Source organism: Nuphar pumila, chromosome 11 (genome assembly GCF_984573655.1).
Source record: "Nuphar pumila chromosome 11, dmNupPumi1.hap1.1, whole genome shotgun sequence".
Taxonomy (NCBI): Eukaryota; Viridiplantae; Streptophyta; class Magnoliopsida; order Nymphaeales; family Nymphaeaceae; genus Nuphar; species Nuphar pumila.
Window position 1 is genome coordinate 3,168,669 of NC_143259.1, and position 15,725 is coordinate 3,184,393.

Sequence of the window (15,725 nt, forward strand, 5' to 3'; positions counted from 1 at the left end):
AGGGTTGCTCACCGAGTTCGTAAAAGCTCGCTTCTTCCTCACCTACCAGTGTGTACACCCAGCTTCGGCCTTGCAGCAAGCTACATGCTTTTGTGGGTTTTGAATTCATGATTTCTTGTCAGATTGGTGCCATTCACGAGTTGCTCCAACCATATGTTTGTAGTATTTAGGCTGCATATATATATATATATATATATATATATATATATATATATATATATATATATATATATATATATATATATATATATATATATATATATATAGTAATGATAGGGTGCTCCCGGTGTACCTACTCCTTAATAACTGCCATTGGATCTTTTACAATCCAATGGATGTGATAAGCCATTTAATATGGTTGCTTAAAAATAAACAAACTCAGTATGCAGTATTAAAGGCATTTAATATGACTTTTCTAACTTCTATAAAACATTTCTTTACGTCTCTCTCTCTCTCTCTCTCAAATGGAAACTAAAGTAAATTAATGAGCATTAATTGTATTTAATATCTCTAAGTGGCTATGCTCTCTCTCTCTCTCAACATGAGAAAAAGAGATTGTTGGGTTATAAAATGTGTGTTTTATTTTATGAATAATTATCATTTAAAAAGTTATGAAAAGATAAAATTTCTAATAACAAGGAGAATGCTTCAGATAGTTTGTTGGTTCAAAATCCACACGTGTATGAAAGGGGAACCGTTTAGTATAAGAAAATCCAAAATTTACAACGGATGATAATTGACAGTGTTTTTTCTCTAATGATCGAGTTTTTCATTGATCAGACTTTATAAATTAAATTCTTATCATTCAGTTAGTGAGCGACATGTTTAGGATTATGAATTTTTGATGCTTAGATGCAATTTTGAAAGCGCTAAAAATCAACGGCCCATAATACTTTGTATTGTAAAGTTTTAAATGCATCGTAAGTCAATTTTTCACATTTTATAAAACATGCTTATATGTGGTAAAGTCTTCGTGTAAAGTATATTTCTTACTAAATAAACTAGGATCGATGAGATACTCAAGCATTGGATAAGAGAAGATGTCCGATCTTGTTGGTTGTAGATTTTGAACATTCTTTTGGTACGTGTTAATATTTGGTGCTATTAAAATTGCAAAACTATTGAGCTGGAATCATAGGTTCAAGCATTATCTCACCACATAGATGTGTTCAACATGTTTTGTTTGCTATAAAATCAAACATTAGATTATGTTATTTTTGGTCTAAAAATATGGTTTTTTATTCATGAAATTTTAGTGCATTGTGGGTTATTGATTTTTGAAGTCATCGTAAAACCTAGTTGCATGTCACAATCATATGATTGAAAATTCATTTTCTACTGAACTTACAGATTACATCCATAAGGTCGAGAGCAGATCAAGTGATCTGGCATATCCTCACCGTCCACAATGTACACAAGAACCATGAGGTTCTTGTGAGATGAAGCAATGGACGGTGAAGATGTCAAATCACTTTCTTAAAGTGATTTGAAAAGTGATTTGACAGATCACCTGATCTGCTCTTCCATAAGGTCTGGTCTACCAAAGAAAGCTAAAAAAAAATGAAAAGTAGGTGATTTATACTTAATGGTTCAGTGCCATCAATAGCACCATATATTGCCAATAAAAAAAAACTGAATTTCAATGTTTCCACTAGGCATCAGCTTTCTGGAATAAGTCTGATTTACAGGGAAAGAGGAGAAGAAGTGAAACCAAGTACAAAGGTAAACCTAGGAAACACAAGAGGAAATGGAGATCTCCTAATAAGAGCCACGGGATTGTTTTTCCTGCATCCTTACGTATTTGGAATAAACACGTTTGCAAACCAAACCCAAATACTGAAATTCATAGTACACCAACCTTTCTCTTAAAAGGTGTATTTTTTTTAAAGCACCGATAACACTTTTTTCTAGCTTTATTTAAAGAATTTTGAAAGGTCGGAACATCTTTCTAGTGGGAAGCAAACTTTTTGCAGCATCTATGGGGTCATATTGGAGGCTCAAGGATGTTTTGAATCCTCTTTAGCATTAACTTAAGAATCAACCCCTTATTCACATAATGGATCTTGACCCGTTGAATTTGGAGGGTGCTTACATTAACGATTCTTCTTCTCGCACTCTCTTCCATGAGTGGAGGTTCTCTTTTATATTTATATTATTACAAGAGATATGTTATAAACAGAATTCCAATCAAGCCACATTTTATTGGAATCGGTTTTACAAGAAGATGAAATTTTTCTGACTCTCCTAATTCCCTTAACAAACTTATCTTCTTCCTTCTCCTTTTCAAATGAGCTCTCCATCTAAGTTGTTGATCTTATCCTTTGTGAGTGACGATAAACTTGCCATATGTGATTGCGTCAATTCTGACGTTGCAATTGGATCAACGTTAACATTCTCCCTCAAGCTAATCTCTTTGAGATTGAGCTTGTTTCGCAAGTAGACAAGCCAAGGTCCATTCAATAGATTAGTAAAGATATCGGCAAGTTGCGCTTGAGATGACACAAATCGGACCTCAATTTCTTGTTTGGCAACTCTCTCACGAAATGAAAGTTGACTTCTATATGTTTAGTTATTTCATAAAAATACTGGATTTGCAGATAGATAGGTTACTCCAAGATTATCACACCATAAGATTGGAGTTTTATCCTTCTAAACTCCAAGTTCAACCATTAATTATTGCAGCCATAAGAGTTTTGACATGCCTCCTACTAATGCCTTAAATTTGGCTTCAGTACTCGACTTGGCAATTGTTTGTTGCTTAGAACACTTTCAAGACAATAAGTTTGAGCCAAGGTATGACATATAGCCATTAGTAGATCTTTGATCATCTGGGCATCCGACTCAATTTGCATCGGTATAAGCGGACAACACATGATTACTGGATCTGGATATTTGAAGCTCCAAATTAATAATACCCTTGCGGTATCTCAAAATGTGTTTCACCAAAAGCCAGTGAGTTTTGTTGGATCATGCATAAACTGGCATACCTTGTTCACGATATGTCTGGTCTAGTGAACATTGTATATTGAAGTGCTCGAACAATGCGTTGATATTGAGTTGGATCAATGAGCTTTTCTCCTTCATATCAGGATATCTGAACATTTGCTTTTGCAAGTGTGAGAAGAGGTTTGCGATTTTTCATATATGTTCTAACAAGAAGGTCAAAAATTTATTTTCTTTGAGTTAATAAGATTCATGCAGAGTTTTTAATAACTTCCACTCTCAAGAAGAAGTGTAATGCTCCTAAGTCTTTAATTGAGAACTTTGAACCAAATTCTTTGATGAATCATTGAACTATAACCTGCGAACTGCCAGTTATTATTATATCATCAACATAAACCAAAACATATAGAGTCTCATTTTGAGAAATTTTGATAAAGAGAGACGTGTCTACCTTTGAACTAATGAAGTTCAATTTTTCTAAATATAGCATAAGTCTTTTAAACCACACATGTCAAGCTTGCTTCAGACCATAGAGAGCCCGATTGAGTTTGCAAATGTAGTAAGGATTCTTCTTGCTTTCAAACCTTGAAGGTTGTGACATGTACATTTCTTCCTTTGAAAATCCATGCAAGAATGCATTGTTTACATCAAGTTGATGTATAGGCCAATCTTGACTTATAGCAATTGAGAGAACTACTTGAATGGTCATGGGCTTGACCACGGGGTTGTATGTCTCAAAATAGTCTACCCCTTCTTGTTGGCTATATCCCTTACCTATTAATCGAGTGATTGTTTCATCTGTATATTTTTTTATTCTATATACCCGCTTGCATTCAACAATATTGGATGACTGGTTAGGTAGAACAAGAGTCCACGTATCATTTCTAACGAGGGCCTTATACTCTTCTCTCATGGTCAGACGCCATTTTGGATCTTTAATGGCCTAATTGAAATCGACAGGTTCATTATCTTATCTTGAATAAACTGGCTAATTAACCCATAGCCAAAATAGTAAGGTGTCATCTCATAGTCTCTTGCCCTTAGGGTTTCATCTTGAGATAGTGTCACTATTGGATGTGTATGGCCTTGAGGTGGCTCATCAAGAATATCAACATGCAGACCTTCCTCACTATTAACTTCAAGCACATGATCTTCATCATTAACATTATTATCAAGAGCTAGTTCCAATGGTTGTTCAGTAATTTCAAGAAAGTTCTCACCTTAATCTTCTATATTTTGTGTCATCCCCTCATCATGAGTTGATCCTGAAAACTCAAATTGGAGGTTGGTTCTAGGTAGTGGTAGAACAACTGGTCAATCGTCACAGTTAGTCAAGTTTTCAAAAACTGTTGTTTCATTTGATCAACCTTCATCGTGCTCATGTTTGAGTTGAAATTCACTTCTCAACCACTTAGAGACTTCTCCACTCGTAGCTGGGATTTGTAATCCAACATACATAAAGTTGTTTTCATCAAAATGCACATGTTTGGATATGTAAGTTTTATTTGCAAAAGGTTCAAAACACAAGTATCCATTATATGAAGAACCAACCCTAATGAAAATGCAAGTCTTAGACTTGGGTTTCATCTTTGAGTTATTATAAGGAACAAAATACTGATAACATGTGTAGCCGAAAATTCTAATGTGATAATATGCAGGACATTTTTAGAACAATAATTCATATGGAGTCTTACTCTTTGTATTTGGACTTGGCAACCGATTTATTAAATGAACTGCATATCTAAAATCATCTACCCAAAAATCAAATGGTACAGATGAATAAAAGAACATACATAGACCACTTTTTGTCACATGCCTATGTTTCCTCTCCACCACACCGTTTTGTTGTGGTGTATAGGAACATGTCACCCATCTTCTAATTCCATGATGATTTAAAAATGCATCAAATTATTTGTTAACAAACTCACCTTTGCATCACTATGAAACTTTTTTATAGAGTGCCCGACTTGTTTTTCAACTATATTTTTGAAAATAACTAAAAGTATTTGATTTTTTCACCAAAGAAAAAAACTACGAAAACCATGAAAAATTGTTAACCATCAATAGAAAATATTTGTAGCCTTCACTTGAATTGATGGGAGTTAGTCACCACAAATCAGCATGAATAATTTCAAGAGGAGTATTAGAAACATAATCAGCTCTTCCAAGAGAAATTTTATGCATTTTTATAATCATGCATGTAGAACATAAACTACCATCATTATTTTCAATAAAATTCAAATAGTCATTCTATTTTAAAGGAGATAAAGTCATGTGGCCAGGATGGCGAACTCTCAAATGCCATACTTTGAATGAATATAACTTTTTTGCTACAAATGCCGAAATCACCTTTTGTGTGTTGTCCACTCTTGTCGGCCATACATACATACCTGCCTTAATCGGTTTGTTTTGCATTATTCTCCCTTTCTGACAATCCTTCACATAAAAACCATGAGAATGAAACTTGAAAAAACATTTATGATCCTTAGCAAACTTGGAAACTGAAATCAAAATTTTCTTAATACTTGGCACATATAAAACATTCTTCAATAATAAGTTATTATTCTTTGAGGGTAAGAGAACATTACTAGTTGTGGCTATGGAAACACTATTGTTATTGGCCACCAATATTCCATCTGTACCAAGATACTCCTCTTTAGTAGCCGTGTTACATCATCCGCTGTCATATGATATGATGCTCCACTATTCTGGTACTAGTTCAGATCTGTTGTTTAGGGTCATAGCTGCAAATGCCTTAAGAATATCGTAACACTGACGAGCAGTGTGATTTTTTCTTTTGTAAAACTGGCAAACAACTTCACTACAATTTCCACCATTAAACCTATCATGCTGACCATTTTCATTTTGATATGAATTTTGATTTTCGTGCCCAAATTTTATATTCTGTCCACGGCCATGACCATGATAAAAATTATCGTGACATCTTCCTCTTTTTGTGCGAAGAATGTCATATTTAGGAGGCTTAGGAACCAAGACATGGAGCCTTTTTTCTTGATTCAACATCTCATAAATATCAATAAAACTTGGAAGGGAAGACTGAGTTGTGACTACTGTCACAAAACTCTTATAATTGGAAGACAAATCGTTGAGAGTATAGCTAACTAAAACATCATCTGACACTCTTTCATCAACAACACTTAAAGAGTCTGCCAAGAACTTGACTTCATTTAAATAATCAACCATTGGTTTATCATTTTTTAAAATATTTTGCAGATCTCTCTTGAGCTACAATATTTGCAAACTGGAGTGCAAAGCATAAGCACGTTCCAAGGCTATCCAAGCCTCACGTGTTGTTGGCATACAAATAATTTGAGAGAGAACGGACTTATATATCGTTGTCTTGATCCAACTTAGGGCCAGTTTATTTCCCCTTTTCCATGCAATATACTCAGGATTCAAAGACTCAGATGAATTGGTACCTTGGATGAATTGAGAAGGTGCTTGAGATAATCCATCTGCATACTTGATCAAATCTTTCGAGTACATGACAGACTCTATTTGTAACTTTCAAAAGAGAGAGTTATTGCAGTCAAGTTTGATGGAGACCAAGCTTGAAAACACATCTCACTGAATAGCTTGGTTTGGGACAAGTGATCCTGAAGGTAAAGTGGTTGACGATGCTATTGACTTTAAAACCATGTAAGTGATAGATTTGACTCTAGATTGTTAAAAACACTCATGGTAAAATCTCACACGCATATATAATAAGAGACCTGGAACAATGGACATAGTTTTTACGTGGTTCAGCAAGGTGCCTACATCCACGATTCTCTTTCTCATACTCTCTTCCGTGAGAGGAGGTTCCTTTTTATATTTATATTATTACAAGAGATATGTTATAAACATAATTTCAATCAGGCCACATTTTATGGGAATTGGTTTTACAAGAAGATGAAAAATTTCTAACTTTCCTAATTTCCTTAACAAACTTATCTTTTTCTTACTTCTCCTTTCCAAATGAGCTCTCCATCTCAGTTGTCGATCTTATCCTTTTGAAATCCTCTGTGATTGACGATAAAATTGCCATATGTGATCGCGTCAATCCTGATGTTGCAACTGGATCAACATTAACATAAGCAATAACAATAGATACTACCAACAAAACATGTTTGGGATCCAGGATCTATTGACCCAACCCAAGATTCCTGCATCCCTCTATCTCTGCAACTTGCCCTCATCAAAGTTTATACCTGTTCAAAGATCCTATTGAAGTTTGACATGATCTTGGTACCGACCTAGGTGTATGCAAGTGGAATTTGATCTATGAGCCATCAACGGCTCCATACACCTGGCTAAGTAGGTAGACATCAAGTGTTCAAGTTGAAGGATGTCAAGAGTTTGATACCTATGCGGGTCCTTTGTACAAGAGGCTTTAAGTGATTGGGTGTGCGCCATACAACAGGGCATCAATTTTTTGCCAATTTTTTTGGTTACCTTAGACTCTTTGTTATATTCGTAGTCTCCTCCTATTTAAGGGGGCATCCTCCTTTGTATTGTATTGTGTATTTCAATCAATAAAAAAGAAAGCTCAGTAGTCAATTTTTGCGGAACCACTTAAAATTCTTAATTTTTGTGTGTGGTTGTTTTCTTCTTTTACTTCTTCCGTGCTTGTTTTTGGATCCATTGGTAGATGGAAAGGTCGTTCCCTAACAATTATAAATAAAGTTTCTTAATTTGAATCATAAACTTGTATAAATATGTCTCTTAATTGAGGGATTGAATAAAATAAAAAAGAAAGGGAGCATGAGTTTTTTTCCGTGGATGTAAACCTGGGCTGTACGTATTGTTGTTTTCCTTTTTCTTTCTTAATTTTTGTTATTATTTTTAATTCAGTCCACTCTATATTTTTTACAAACCACATCCTCCCAAGGACTTAGATAAATCTCCTCTCATGACCCCTCTGATCTTCCTCTTTACACTGGCTCACAAAAAGAGCATAAGTGGATCCACCAAAGTTGTGAGATGTAAAAGTGCATAAAGTCATCAATGAAACAGAAAAGCTCGAATCCCCATGCACACCATTGCTTCAAGTCCTTATTGGATCTAAAAAAGAAAAGAAACTCATCTGACCAAGAAGGATAAAAGAAAGGAATCCAGCTATCCCTACTGTAATTTTTGCTGATATTTTACATCAATGTAGTTCAGTGCATTTCAAGTTACTTCACTTGATTGGTATCTCAAATATACTAATTTTGTTGTCAGAACGCTTATGAAGTGCAAATGGCACTCAGCTATCTCTCTATCATCAACTGATTCTGATTCCTGCATTCCTTGTCTTTTCCTTTTGTTGAACCATACAACGCCCAAGTTTATTCCTACCCTCAAAAGGGGAACCCCCCACGCCTCTATAAATACCGTCAACCATGTAAACCTTTGCCATGCACAAAAACCATCACCAATCTTCTTGTTTCCCCCTAAGCTCTTCTATTTCTTACACAGAAAGCAATGGCAACCCGTTCCTTGAACTCCTCATGGACATCAAAGCAGAACAAGTCCTTCGAGAGGGCGCTAGCCGTGTTTGATAAGGACACCCCCGACCGCTGGAAGAACGTGGCCGCCATGGTCGGAGGCAAGACTGCAGAGGAAGTGAAACGACACTATGATCTGTTAATGGAGGATGTGAAGTCCATTGAGTCAGGTCAGTGGCCAGCTCCAAGCTACAAAACGTCCTGTGCCACCAATAACAGCAGCAAGGCTAAGAACTCTAGTTTAACAGAAGATGATCACAGGTGATTGATTGATTGATTCATTCATTCATTCATTCCTTTTGTTGTTAACATCATGAGTTCAATTGGATTGATGTGTTTTCTTAAGCTTAATTTTCGGTGTTTCATGTTTTTGGTTTTTTCTGTTCCAGGCTTTTGACGAATCTGAAACTACAACGTCAGTAAGAAGTTGATGCAAGTGGTTTACAAGATCAATAATATGGTGGGTGGCCTGCCTTCCTCCTTCCAACACTCTGGCGGTTTAGTTGTGTAGTTTCATGGTACAGTCTGTATAGAAAATTAATCTGTTTATCTGCCACAGAGATATATACTGGGTCTGTAATTTAATGTGTCTGGTACAGTTAAAACTGTAAAGGTTCAAGGTATATGCAAGTATATGTAGGAGAGCAGTACGGTTATGGTTGCCTGGGGAAATGAAAGGCTTCCTTAATCTCTCTCTGTCTCCAAATTACAAGTCATGATGTGACAGTAGTCCTTGTTCGGTTTGTGTAACTATCATACCATGAATACCAAATGCTTTTTTACTTCTCTTTACTAAATTTATCGTTTTAACATATGGACATGCTGATCATTTGGCTTTTTCCTTTTCTTTTTTCCTGATCGGTCTTTCTTGGATTACAGGAAATAATAATTTTCATAATTAAGTTGAAACTGCAGTGTTTCATGGGTTTATCATATCTTCACTTGTTTTATTTCAGTGGAGTTATGGGCGTCCAAACACGTATGTTGCAAAAAACTTGTGTAGCCACGCATGGTGAGCATAGCAGATTGCTTGGAATGAAATTCCTGCTGCCGCATTGTTTAATATACTCAGTCTATTCTAATTGCCCCACTAGAAGTCTCATTATTCTCTCTATGAACGCTAGAAGTAGAAAGTTTGGGAACAATTTTATGGTCCAAGAACCAATGAACAGAGAGAGAGATGGGCCCAGCAGAAGATGGCGGGCAAATCAGGTGCAACAGCATACTAAAGTGTGCAATGTCATTGCACCTGATCTACAGTCTTTTTTTTCAACGCTGCCCAACCTTAATACCGTATGTACCCAATTTTGCAAGTGGCAGCTCTCTCTCGTTAGCCCTTTGATCTTTAGATTCTAATTATCGTCACTGTAATCGGAGCACGCAAGGTGGGTTTCAGTGACTATGCTAGAACAACCAAGTGGCATAGGCGTTGCCGAGGTGGTGGCATATTTGAATTCAATAGCCTGTGGGATTAGCACTCTTTATACCACTAATTAAGGGTTTTTTTTGTTCTTGGATGACAAGGAACCCTTGCCGAGACCTGGTCACTTAATGGGCCCGCCCCCTTATTTAAGCTATTTATGAACCGCCATCTAACCTGTCTGCTATTTACAAAAGACAATCGAACAATAGACTTATTACATTTAGCCACCTAACATTAGGTTGACCTTTGTTTAGTCAAACCAAATATCTAAAATGTTGTTATTATTTGATTTCTTTGCCGAAAGTGCATAAGTTGAGTTATTTCACCAGAAAATGACAGAACATAATTTTACAGATAAGTTGGGCAGCTTTTTGTAAGTTACTCTTCTTGTTTTCTAGTAATACAAGAGCAGAATTTTTAAAGCCAGTACTAAAGTGATAGGGACCTGCAGAAGTAAAATCCACTAGTTGTAGGGGATCCCACTCCCCAGTAGGGAACAGTAATTCTGGTCCGCTGCTGGAAGCAAGAACTATCACCCTCATCAAGTACCTCTAATGAGTTCTTACATCATATCATAATCTCCTTGATACTTTTTGTTAAGCTATCATGTTCCTTCCAATCCCAAATACAGTGCTTACACGCCATCCATAGTGCATCCAGTTCAGGAGAATAATCTTTCCAAAGATAGATTCCACATTACATGGATATTTCAAAATTTTAGAAATTAGATTCACTTTTTTATTGGTTTTATTTTTTCTATATATCTCACTTCTTCCTATCCTCAAGTTCAATGCGCATATGCCATCTATAGTGCACCCATTAGAGTTATTCTTTTTTCATATTCCATGGATATTTTAGAACTTCAAAACAGCTTGTGGTTTACACACACACACTCAATTGTACCAAACACTTTAGCAGAAATTCATAGGTACAAGCTTTATATGATCAGTCTGACCTAGAGATGCATTCTGCACACTTCATTTCTTAGGAATCACTCTTTGGATCAAGTAGCTTATACATAGAAACATGATTTTTTTATTGTGAAATTTGATGCATCAAGGGCTGTTGATTTTTAGAGCTCTTTAAAAAAGCCTGCTTATGCAACACAATCAGATGATCCAAAATATTTTTTTTTAACTAAACCAACCATGTAGACCATATCTTTAGGGCTTGCTGCAAAGAAAAAATTAATGAAAAGTGATAAAACTGGTGGTTTCTACTAAAAAGTACGGTATATATGGTCAAGTGTAGCAAATATGTATTATGGTTAACTTGGACTAAGTAGAATATTTTTATAAAGCTAATAATGGACATTCTACATTCTTTGACCATCAGTGTCCATGATTCTTTGGTATCATCAGCAAGGTTGTTATTGAGCATCTTGGTACTTCATTTATTTATTTAATATAGTGTTTGTCGCCATTTTCTTTTTGTGTTATTCCATATCCCGGTGGTTCTTATGTGCGCTTGGATCTTTTGCTAACCTAGCAAGCCTATCAGCATCTCATGCCTTTTGGTAGAACTTTAACAAAAGATTCTTACAAGTTGACTAAAAATTCATTTCCTGGTGAGCTCCCGTATGTCCTTTTCAGCTAGATTAGATACTCTTTATTTTAGCCAATGTATAAAAAAATGTACAGTATCATGAGTCATACAGGAGTGTTTGAAAAGTGTGAGGCTGGATGATATAGTATATATCTAAAAAGTGACTTGCGATTATTCAGTTACTTTTGTGGCTATGACAATGGTCTCTTTGGCAGAGTTGTCTACCATTCTTTCTTCTTGGATATCTACTGTAACACAGCTGTCTACAATATAGCAGTATTGATAGCTATTGCTGCTATGATGAGATATCCTGGGCTTATTTCTCCCATAACTTCTGGTTCTTCTCATATGAGGCATACTTCCATCTTGGCGCTTCAACAGCCACAATATGACCACTTTATGAAGATTTAATTTACTAAGATAGTCCCAGACAAATTCAAGGGGCCAAATCACCCTAACAGTGCATTGGAATTTGGAAGAAGGTTATGAAATCAGAGTCTGGCTTCTACTTGTCTAATAATTCAAGAAAAGAGGAAGTATAGAATTTATAAAATCCACAAAGTAGACCACCTACCTATACCTGGTCGAACTTGTTCCACTTTCACATTTAGAGAATCGGTTCCAGTAGCAAACATGATGCTGTTCAGCTGCTTACATCCGCTCCTTTTTTGGGGAGGAGCACCTATGGCAGCATGATACCATTCATGTACTCACAAACAGCATCATAGAGTGATTTTCTTCCTTCAATCTATGTGAAGTTCTCCTCCCTTCATACAGAATGCCATACCAAGTTCTATTGTGGCAAACATGGTTTTCTTCGTGTTGGGACTTCTTCCTCTCATTAATGAATCATTCATTAGATTTTTTGTTTTTACAAATTGGGTGTGATGTTACACCACCCAGCTTGACTAACAAAAAAATGACATGCAAAAAAAATTTAATGACAGGCAAACTTACAGAGTACTCATTCTGACCACTCTGCAGCTAAACAGAACTGTAAGCATTCTTTATCGATATAAATGCTGTAGGTTACTCTAAAGAATAGACTTTGCGAAAGAGATTCCATTCTGATGGTATTAAAAATCAGAGTGCCATATTGGAGCTCATGCAACTAATATTACTGTAGATATGCCTTCGGCAAGAGGGCTTCTTGAATTGGTGCAGATGAGTTATCCCTAGTAGGTTGTCACAGATAATATAAGTCATGTCTTCAACACTGGTTAATTAGACCCAGATCCATGCCTCAGATGGTAACATCCTACGCACTGGAGGATCTTTTGATCGCGTAATTGTTACATGTGCCTTGAATTTTAGATCCGCTTCACTTCATGACCTATTTCGATTGAGATAGGAAACTCATGGAAGTTCAGTTTCCTAATCTCATGTGGACCTAATCTAGTAAGGAGTCTACTTTGACTTTTCAAACCATGGGAAGTTGTGTCCTTATAAAAGTTCTTTTTTTTATCTTCTTTGAAGTCTTCTCTTATGTGGTACTTATGGGATGGAGGTGTCATAATTAGAGTAAGACAACCTCATGTGTGGGCAATAAAAATGGACCTTTAGGTGGGATGTGGAGTTACTTATTTAAGAGAGTTTTTTTTAGGGTCTTTGGCACTAAGGTTTGGATGTATTTCTTCTTTTGTTCATCATAGTGAAACTTTGTTTTCTTTTGCCCGTGGACACAAGTCATAGACCAAACAACCTATATCTTGTGTTCTTTGTTGTCCTTATTATTGTCATGATTTATTTTGTTTTGCTCATGATTTCATAACAGATTGGTACCAGAACTTTATTTGGCCCTTTTAAGATGTCAACAGCGTCGATATTAAAAATATGATATTGAGAAATTTGATGTTGTCATGAGTTTCAGTCTATGATAAATGAAAATGCTTGCCATATTGATACAACACGGATTGGAGGCCTTCTTCGAGAAAGTGAAGAAGTCTCCCACCATAACTGATGATGATTGTAACGAGTTGAATAACAAAGCCCTGATTGCTGTTCAACTTTGTCTAACTAATGATATTTTCCAAGAGGTTCTCATGGAGAAGATGATTGCTCAACTTTGAGGGAAGCTAACGGAGTTATATTTGCCTAAGTCTCCTACAAATCGATTGATCTTAAGACACCATTTCTACACCTTCTGTATGTCGAAAGGTACGGCTATCAAATCTCATATCAATGAATTTATGTCTATTATTATGGAGTTGAAAAATATAGATGTGAAGATTGATGATGAAGATCAAACTATCTTGCTATTATGCTCTTTACCTTCTTCGTATAAGAACTTCAGAAACACCATGATTTATGATCGAGAATCTATTACCATAGATGAGGTCAAAACTAAGTTTATGAGTAAAGAACAAATTGATAAAGAGTTGACCATTGGTGAACGTGATGACCATTTAGTTGGCTTGATTGTTAAAGGACGCACTAAAGATAGACATGTGAACAATAGTAAAAAAAGGTTTAGGTCAAAATCTGGAAATAAGAACCTAACTTACTACTATCACAAGAAATGCTATATCAAGTCCCAGTGCTTTAAGCTAAAAAATAAGCAACTAAAGGATGACAACAAGGATCAGAAAAAGAAAGAACCCACTGCATCAAGTTGATGTTGATGATGTCGTTGTTACAACAGGTGATGGGATTGGATCTAGTGATGAGTGAATTCTTGATTCGAGGCGGCCTCTTCATGTGTCTGAATCAAGAGTGGTTTTCTTCATATGAAGTTATTGATGGTGGTTCCATGTTGATGGGCAATAATGTAGTTTGTAAAATCACTGACAAGGGTGCAATTCAAATTAAGATTCATGACAGTGTGATCAAAATGTTGGCAGATGCCAGTCATGTTTCAAACTTGAAAAAGAACTCCATCTCATTAGGTACTCGATAAAAATGAATGCAAGTATTCAACTGAAGGTGGAGTTATGAAGGTTGGTAGAGGTGCACTTGTTGTGATGAAAGGCAAGAAGATTGGGAACTTGTATGTATTACAGGGCTCCATGGTGACAGGCTCAATTGAAGTCTCATCCTCATCCTTTTTTGAATCTGACACTACCAAGTTATGGAATATGAGACTTGACCATAGTGAAAAAAACATGACTATGCTAAGCAAAGGAGGTCTCCTTTGTAGTCAGAGCACGAGAAAGATGGATTTCTTACTTTCAATGATGACTTCTCTAGAAAGGTTTGAGTTTACTTCTTAAAACATAAAAGTGAGGTATTTGTTACTTTCAAGACGTGAAAGACTTTACTTGATAAGCAAATAGGGGAGAATATTAAGAGATTTAAGACTGATAATAGGCTTGAATTTTACAATAATGAGTTCATTGAATTATGCAAGGATGAGGGCATCATAAGGCATCACACTCTTGTGGTGATACCATAACGAAATGGAGTGGCATAATGCATGAACAAGACAATATTAGAGAGAGTTTGTTGCATGCTCTCTAATGTATGACTAGGCAAAGAGTTCAGGATAGAGGCAGTGTACATGGCATGTCACTTGATAAATTGATCTCCATATTTAGTTATTTAGTACAAGACTCTTGAAGAGGTATGGTCTGATACTCCTTCTGATTACTTTGATTTGATCATATTTGGTTTTCCTGCATATGCTCATGTTAGTGATGGTAAACTTGAGCCAAAAGCAAAAAAGTATATATTTTTTGTTATGCATATAGAGTGAAAGGATATAGATTATGGTGCACTGACCCTAAACTTTTTAATCTTATAATCAGTAGAGACGTGACATTTAATGAGTTGTCTATGTTGAATTCAAGAAAGGAGTCTCCCTCTTCCTCTGACACAGAAAATATTAACAATGAGCAAAGTTTGGCAAAAAAAGTTAAAAGTTGAAGGCGTTGTTCCTAGTCACTTCTTTTGAAACATCTCCAATTTAGCTTTAGTCATATAAAAGAAGTCGTAGTGCCTCAACAAACTGAAAAGGTGGAGCAATACAACATAGCCAAGAGAAGACAAAGGAAAGAGATCCGATCACCAAAAAAATATGGGTATGCTGAAATAGTTGATTATGCCTTGTCAGTTGCAGAGACAATTGATTGCGGTAAACCCTTATCATATTCCCAAACTATTACTTTAATTGATTTTGCTAAGTGGATGGTGGCTATGTATGAAGAAATAGAATTCCTTCATGAAAACCAAACTTGGGAGCTTGTGAAACCAGTTAAAGGCAAGAAGATTATTGGTTGCAAATGAGTCTTCAGGAAAAAAGGTGTCTCAGGTTTTAAAGACGCTAGGTATAAGGCACAATTTATTGCAAAGGGTCATAATCAAGTAGAAAAATTTGACTTTAATGATGT

General features: G+C 35.8%; 2 protein-coding genes across 4 annotated transcripts in view; both read left to right on the plus strand.

The window, feature by feature from the left end:
* Window positions 1–8,258, plus strand: part of LOC149821646 (azadirone synthase LFS-like) — a 48,643-nt gene extending 40,385 nt beyond the window's left edge. For all 3 annotated transcript variants that reach the window (XM_089980615.1, XM_089980617.1, XM_089980620.1), the window contains one exon: window positions 8,167–8,258. The gene's annotated coding sequence lies outside the window, so the exon portion shown is untranslated. The remainder of the gene's footprint in view (window positions 1–8,166) is intronic.
* Window positions 8,259–8,365: 107 nt separating this feature from the next.
* On the plus strand, window positions 8,366–9,194 carry LOC149821647 (protein RADIALIS-like 4). Its single transcript, XM_089981125.1, has 2 exons — window positions 8,366–8,693; window positions 8,822–9,194. Exons 1-2 carry the CDS (start codon window positions 8,410–8,412, stop codon window positions 8,853–8,855), a joined length of 318 nt encoding a protein of 105 aa, XP_089837251.1. The 5' UTR covers window positions 8,366–8,409; the 3' UTR covers window positions 8,856–9,194.
* Window positions 9,195–15,725: the final 6,531 nt, after the last annotated feature.